This window comes from Centruroides sculpturatus, unplaced genomic scaffold (genome assembly GCF_000671375.1).
Source record: "Centruroides sculpturatus isolate CEXI.00-Female unplaced genomic scaffold, Cexi_2.0 scaffold1776, whole genome shotgun sequence".
In the NCBI taxonomy this organism is placed as follows: Eukaryota; Metazoa; Arthropoda; class Arachnida; order Scorpiones; family Buthidae; genus Centruroides; species Centruroides sculpturatus.
Window position 1 is genome coordinate 7465 of NW_019386362.1, and position 8649 is coordinate 16113.

Here is an 8649-nt window from a genome sequence, read left to right on the forward strand (position 1 = left end):
TTTATAACAACCGGAAAAGTTAATCAACTCGTTGCCAGAATTTTTCTATTCCTGGTTGTTATACGTGCACAACAAAGGAAGGTATTGCAATTCTATCAAATTTGACTCCCCGAGGTTTTTGCAATTCTTCATGTTTTGAGACCTAAACATAGAAAAAGTCAAAAATATTTATGTACTCCATGTACATACACTGTTCATGCTAGTAACGAGTAAAATCGTCATTAAGTTCGACTTTACTCAAAATACGACATATGATCCTCTCAATCTCTCTACATAATCGAACTATAACAAGCAAAATTTATCAGCACCAATGCCCCTAATATACAAATCTCTCCGCATAATTTCAGTAATATTCAACGAAAGACAGAGAGGTTATTAACCTCCAAATTGGATGAGAAAGTCGTGTCCCACATACAAAAAACATTCGTACATACAAAAAAACCTCCGAATTTTTTGGCATTCCTGAATCCAGTATTTCTATGAGAATAATTGAATTCATTCACTCGTATCATTACTAATGTCGTATATATTTTTTATTGTGTAAAAGCACTTCATTATATTTATTAATTTTAATCAAAAGTTATGTTAATCCCGAATTTTCTCGAGTGTGAACGATTTGTAAATAGTAACTATACCTATTAAACGCTGAAAAATTAGAAAATTTCTTGTTACGTATGTATTTATTGAGGCGTAAAGAGGTAGATTGCTGAAAAATAACACTTCTCTAATGAATTTACCCCCAAATACCTCTTTATTAGTAGATTTTTAGAAGAGTTTGAGCTTTGCAACGATAATAACCCGCATACGGGAGGTAGCAAACGACCCTTTTTTCGAAATTAACGTAACCTTAATGCTTCATTATCACTTAAAAATAGGTCATCGTTATTTAACATAAAATGATTATTTATCACATTTAAAAAAATTCTTTTGAAACTTCCGTGGCATTTTAAAGGTTTTTGTAATACCTGAGTCAAATATAATTGCCTTTTTTATGATATGTCTTGTCTTTTAATTTTTGCAAATTGAGTAAATTACCATAGTTAAGTCGTTACATTGTTAAAATTTGCGTGTTGGTTTGTTGATTTTTTTTAAAAAGCGTTATTTACATATTTATCACGTGTATATTTGGTGAGTAATTATGTCTTCTATCACGTCCTATTACCAACGATTACGTAGTAACGATCCCTTCGGTATATATATTCCTTTGGAAGATACTTCGAGCAATACGTCCACAAGAAGTAAAGTGTCCAATATGGTAAGTGAGAAAGGGTGGCATGTAATGTAGTGATGTGCTTTCTGTTTTAAATACTAACTTGTATATTTCTTTCGTATTTTAGAAGCCGGCAGTGTGCACCGTAGTGTTGTTTGTGTTCGTGTACGTGATGGTGACTAATGTTTCAGGATATGGTGCAGGTGGCCACGGAGGTTACGAAGGAGGAAAAAATGAATACGGAAGCGGTGGCCACGGAGGTTACGGAGGTGGAATGAGTGGATACGGAAGCGGTGGAAAGGGTGGATACGAAAGCGGTGGTTACGGAGGTTACGGAGGTGGAATGAATGGATATGGAAGCGGTGGAAAGGGTGGATACGGAAGCAGTGGCCACGGAGGTTACGGAAGTGGAATGAGTGGATATGGAAGCAGTGACCATGGAGGTTATGGAGCAGGCGGTTACGGGAGTCACGGAGGTTATGAAAGTGGAAAAGGAGGCTACGGAGAAGGCAGTCACGGTGGTTACGAAGGTCACAAAGGTTAACTGTATTTGTCCGAGTTCAAATTGCGTAACTGATAATGTAATGTAGAGGTTACTGTGGGATATTGTAAAATAAAAACATTTTTATTTAAATTTTTTGCGTTTTCCTGGTTACTTTTAGGGTTTTTAAATGCTTAGATACAATTTAGTCGAACAAATTACAATATTACAAAAAAGGTTTTGAACAGAAATAAAAGAGAAGATATCAAGAAAGTTGTCACAAAGCTTGTACAAGTGAAAAAGGGGGATTTAAAATCCTACACAGTGAGAAAAATATATATAAACGTAAATTCAAAGAACATATAGAAATAATGAAATACAATGGTAATAATTTAATAAACATTTCGAATGGCATGCAAATCGACCAGCAATGGTATAACATGATAGAGGGCGCAACAAGTCAATAGTTTATATTTCTATGATTATACATTGTCATGTAAAAGAAAATTTTATTGTATGTTGAACCTTTTTAAAGTTTATACAAGTTATACTACTGTGTTCTTGTTGTAACACTTTTAAGAAAAACCTGTATGTATGTATTTTTTGTAAATAACTTTTTTAAAGGAAAAAAATTTGTTATAAATAAGTGATTAAAATGTTACTAGTAATTATAATTTGTAATTAGTTGTGTAGCATAATGGTATGGATTTCGATGTAAAACGGTTTTTAGAGAAAAATGGGATTTATAAATATGAAAACCTTGAAAGATTTTTGGAAACCTTGAAAATTTTATGGAAGAAAACCTTTCAAACAGCCGTAGTCCGTAAACTGCACACGTGCCGGGCTGTGATTGGCTGATGAATTTAAAGATTCCTACAAAGTGAAATTCTTATAATGTGGAACGTATCTACCGCGTTATAAGGGGGTCGACTGTATATCATATTTTATTATATTATAAGCTTAACTGCCTTTAGATTTGAGTAAATTATTTTAACTGCCCTTCGATAGTCTAAGATTTATTTCAGTAAATAATTATAATCATTTCTATATTATTTCGACTAAAAGCTATGATAATATATAAAATTTGCTAAATTTCCATTAAATGAAACCTAGAGTAATTCAGTTTATGTTACTATGCCAATTTTGTGTTAATAAATACAGCATAATTAACACGAGATGCTTACGTAAATACTGTTTACTACGAGTAGTTCGACTAATGTCGTTTCAAACAGGTTTTGAATTTAAGTATTTAACTCGTAAACAATTCAGAAAAAAGTTATTTTATCGTAAACTTTGTAGATAGAAACTGAGTTGCTTTATCTTTCTGCAGAAACAAAAGGTAAAAACAAATTATAATAAATTCATATGTAATTTTTTACTCTCAGTTAATTATTTTCAATTTGTATTTAGTCTAAAAGTATTTATTTTAATATAAACTAATAATTTATATATAAAATTCTGTAATTATCCATTAGTTAATTAAAATAATAATTTGTATTATGATTTAAGTTTTTATAACGCGATAGGTTTTTGCAATAGGTGTTATCATTATTATAGTATTATACGTGTTAGATGCGAGTAATTAATTACTGCATGCGTTTTAATATAATTGGTTTTAAAAGATTATTAATTGTAATTTATTTTACACGATAGAATAGTTTTACTCATAGATGTAAATTAGTTGCTTTACGATTCGTTTTTTCAAGAAACTTTTTTAATTCGTTGTCGTTAATCAGGTTTTTTTAAACTCGTGTGCAGACACGAGAAACGAAGGATAGTATTTTTGGTATAACCTTTATATAGGAAATCGATCTGTGTACAGGCTATGAGAACTTCGCTCATCCATTGGTGTTACTAGCGTGAAGAAAAACCCGGAAAATTTCACGTAAATTGACGCCTTCTGTCGGTGAGGGGTCAATTTACGACTAACTACCGCAATTTTAGTTACAGCCTCCCAATAATTGCTCGAAAACCTCGATACTGGAAAACCACATAAAACATATTTTGTATTGAACAGTAACCTGGTATTATGTAGTTTTTCTATTCGAATGCTACCACCGTGCGCCAACAGTCCCTTCTGGTGCGATAGAAAGAAGGGACTGTTGCGGTAGGTGGTCCAACTAATTTGTTTATAATTAGTCGCTGACCTTCTCTTGACAACAAGAAGATCAACGACTACTAAATAATACCAATCAGTGGCGTGCCATTTGATGATAGGGAAGCCGTGTTTTTGTAAGAAGCCGACTTCCAGGGAGAATCGTTAATTCAGCGTCAGGATGATCTAGGGTCGTTCGCGTGTGGGTGTGGAGACACGGATGACAAGAATCTCATAGAAACCCGTTTATTTTAAACATATAATAACTTACACTATGAAACAAAAATGTTCTTTATACAATTGGAGGTTCAAATTGTCGATGGAGTTTCTAATGTTGCTCAAAGGAAGGCCCCGGGGCAACCGCAGGTGTGGAGATTCGCCAGTCGGTGTCGGCGGTCTGAGTTTGTGGTCACAGGTTACCAGTTGGGCACAATAGACGGAAAACTGCTTTTGCGCGATGACTAACCTCACAGTCTCGGAAAGTAAGTCTGTCCTTAAAGATCGGGGATTATATCAATCACTCAGCAAAGTACTCAGCAAATCACTATACATATAACTAACAGCTTATCCTTGCCGAGAAATATAATTTATTTCAAACAAACGTTTTCAGCCTGATTCATAGGCCATCTTCAGGTTGAGAACCAAATTTGAATTAAATAATTCTATTAATGGAATACAAAATTCGAAATTCAAAATTAAGTAAGCAACAGAATAAGATAAAATAAAAAATAAAAAATTAAATAATAAATAACTAACGGAGTAACATAAAATAAAAATATAAAAATGTAAAAATGTACTGTACATAGAAGTATTAAGAAATACAATTACTAAAGCATCCAATAAAATTATTATTTTGACTGGTTAGAGCTCTTATTAAATTTCTAAACTATATAAACTTCCATGCAGAGGGAAGACTTTCTGCATCCCTAGCATTTAAACAGCCTTCTTGTATTTTACTCCTATAAATCTGCAACTTTTCCGCTGTCAACGCCAAAGATGGAGAAGATAAAGGTTCTATAATGGCTACCTCATTCAATTTGACTACAGATTTTGGTGTTGGCGCCATTTGGGACAAAACATATGGGACAAAATTGTTGCATTAGACTCCTTTCTAATATTATAACTATGCTCCTTGACTCTAAGTCCCCAAACTCCCGGTGGTTACTCCAATATAGTCTTTTTTTAACGCCCAATTGCATATAGAATTCCGTATGATAATATTAGTTATAATATCAGAAAGGAGTCTAATGCAATAATTTTGTTCCATATGTAAATACTTGGATCCTATGTTAACAAAAGTTATATTAAATATTCATTAAAATACATTATTACAGGTAGGCTTTACTTTCAAATGCGTCAAATAGGACGAGTGAGCGACGGGATATGAGTTCTCAATTCTTTTATTGTTAATATTTACGCATCTATTATATTCATTATTTATGTACTTTTTACATTATTCATAACGAAATGAATATTGCATACTTCAAAAATGTTTTAGTTTTATTGGTTAAATACATTAAACTATAAAATAACAATTATTAAGATTGCATTCACTGAGAAAGTCGTAGCTTCTGGAAATCAAGTGGATCCATTAGCTGTTACATGATGCAAATCCGAACAAGGCAACCTTCCCATCCACTGTTAAAGGTATTACACACTTCAAGATAACTCGTAACACTACTCAGCTAGACATTAAGTGGGATGCGAACCCTCCACCATTGAGTTTATTTCCTTAGCTTCTGGTGGCACCACTCCTTTGTAGATTATTGTACGTTAGTAAAAGTTGTCCACTCCTCTGATTATAGTATTGATACTGTTACTTGACACTAAAAGTTTCGTATAAATTTATAACAACGAGAGCTTGAGTGATAAAGAAACAGAATGCCTGCAAGAGAAAAAAATGCCAAAATTGATTTATATTGAGATAAATATAATTTTAACATTTTAAAGTACACCTACCTTCAGTATAGATAGTTGCGTTATGGGAAAGTAATGAAAAAAATTAAAAGTTAATTCTGATTCGTAGTATCGATTTAACATGTTGTACAACTATAAAAAATAAAGTGACAATATAATTTTATATATATCTTATTAGAATAAAATTGCTAGTAGAGAGGTTGCGGCCGAAGTTTTTATCTTTAAAACGTGAACGTCGAACGTCGAGTGTCGCGGCGCTCGATCGTTGTAAGCGGCGCTCGACGTTCGACGTTCACGTTTTAAAGATGAAAACTTCGGCCGCAACATCGCTAATGACATACACGATATAAACGTTAGAAAATTACCATAATGATATCTTCTTTACTTTTGCAATGAACGTGTAACTTATATAACTTCGAATATATGTCAATTTCCTATAAAATAAATCATCATCATTATTTTTAATGTCAGTAAATATATCTAAATTAATATTTTAATTGTTTCTTAAATATGTTTTAGTCATACTTCTTTAAAAGATATTTGTTTGTTTTTCTTGTCAATACTCAAGAAATACTCATCACTGATCAGTTTCATTCATGTCCATTATCTACAGATACTCCACTTTGGACGAATAAATGAATGCAGTTCATTGTTTCTATTCTTAATTTTGGCAGATTGAGCTGCTGAGAATCGAAAAACGACATATTTAACTCAATCCTCGATACTGTGACGAGCACAAGTTATTTGTTATTTCGAAACTATTTAGCTAATTTTTATTAAATGTCCAAGTAATCAATAACAAAACTCAGTGGTTTGAACCTTTGTGTTTTTGAATGTTCTTAAAAATTCCCCCGAAATTAAAATAATAATAACTTACCTTATTACCCAAACTTGATAAATAAAATAAATATATGAAAAATAGAAGACAAATGACACCGATACAGACTACAATTATAAGTTTGAGTTTGCCGTCTTCTCCAGAATTTCCCAGAAAGCTTATTCCTAAAGAAAACTCGGTGCATAATATAACAATTAATATAAAAAAAGTGTACCAACTCTGAATAAAATTGCCGAACTTCAAAATGTCTTTTGAATTTTCTAAACATTTCCATATTTTTTTTAATGGAAACATTTCATTTCCATATTTTATGTATCCGTATAAGCAAGACGATTGCATCTTCAACAATTCGCATATCAAGAATACAAACAACATATGACTCATGGAAATTGCCGTAAGGTAAATTAAATCTATATTGTTTAAAGTTATGCATATTGTATCTTTAATTGTCCATTTATAATTGTTAATCGTTAAAAGTAGTAACCCGTTTGCATATATCAGAAACACATTTAGAATTGTAACAAAACTCACCCACAGCTTGCAGAATAAATGTTGAATTTTTAAGAGTTTCGGTAATTGGGTGTAGGAAAATAATCGATCACTTAGGATATCCGTGAGGACCTGTTCATTGTTTTCAAAAATATTTCTATATTCTTCAGAATTCCACGCGCATAGACAAAGAAGTGTAATTAGATTTAATATTAGCATTGTGAATCTTATGGCATTCGCGTGTTCTTTATAAGCTCCAGAAAATTCGCATAAATCCATAGCCATGGTCTCGTTCTGGGTGTATAGAACAATGCCATAAATTGTAACTCTAATAAAAGTGAACGCTTTCAATATGGAGACATAGAAGAACATAAATTTACCCTTCTTTCTATTACTCAAGAATGAAATATCGAATCCTGAAATTCTCAAAATTAGCAAGAAAGGAGATAAAATTAAGTCTGGGAAAAGTTCATTGGTGTCCATTTTGATGCAATTTTTAAATGAATCTATTTATAATATATGCTATCTGATAAAACTTCATAGAAAAGAATAAATATTTGATGAGAAATTATATAAAATGGACTACTTACCATAAAATACCTTTTAAGATAAAGGCATTTTAAAACTCTGCGAAGCAATTAGTTTCTATGGAGACTTCCAAATTATATAAAGTAAAATAATAAGCCAAAGTCTGGCCTTCTATATCGTGTTTCATTGTTGACAAATCAATTAATCAATTTATGGGATTACGTTATATACTTTAACTAATATCAATTAGAGGAAAGTGCTCTTAATGAACACGTGTTTACAATTAAGTATCGCATGCAAAATGCCTCATTCTTAATGTAAGTTATTACCATTTCAATAAATGTAAAATATAAGTGAATTTAAAACGTTGAATAAACTGCATTAACTTTATGGCCAACACCAGTTATAAAATAATAGCCACACTTGCAATAATAACCTGTTATCGTTCATTTGTATACGGCAATGCGACACACGGACGATCTGCCGAGGGGGAATACTTTTTGAGAAGACTTTCTATGGGATACTACCTCCTATGCACGTTTTATTAATTTAATGTAAAGAAAACCAAGAAAACTCCACGTGGTCAGCTGGTTTGCCAAGTGTGAACTTATGACCAATTACCAGTATTAAGTGGTTTTATCCACTTGGCCATTAATGCGCTGCCATATTAATCTAAATACAGTAGAGCGTGGATTTTCCGAAAGTCAATCATCCGAAAGATTTCCAGTCGGCAAATTTAAATTTTCGTCAGTGCTGTCGCGCTTCAATCTTTGGCTATGTCTTGGGCTACTCAAATATTTTACGTTTTTGATACTAAATTAACATCTGAAGTATAATTTATTATTATTTTTATATTTTTCAATATATTTATTTTGTTTGTACAAAATAAAAAAATAATTTTTAACGATACAATAGTCTTCGTTAGGCTTAACATCGACGAAAATTCAACGCGAAGCGACACGCAACGGAGAAAAATTTCGACATCGGATACGTTAAACTATTTTTTCGTACGTAAATCAGTTATCCGAAATATCAGTTATCCGGACAACCCCAGTCCCCAATTGATTCGGAAAATCGACGCTCTACTGTAT

At 32.1% G+C, this 8649-nt stretch overlaps 1 protein-coding gene across 1 annotated transcript; it reads left to right on the plus strand.

Moving 5' to 3' along the window:
* Positions 1–1138: 1138 nt before the first annotated feature.
* On the plus strand, positions 1139–1754 carry LOC111614678 (glycine-rich cell wall structural protein-like). Its single transcript, XM_023356045.1, has 2 exons — positions 1139–1255; positions 1338–1754. The coding sequence occupies exons 1-2, from the start codon at positions 1139–1141 to the stop codon at positions 1752–1754; spliced, it is 534 nt and encodes a 177-aa protein (XP_023211813.1).
* The last annotated feature ends 6895 nt before the right edge of the window (positions 1755–8649 follow it).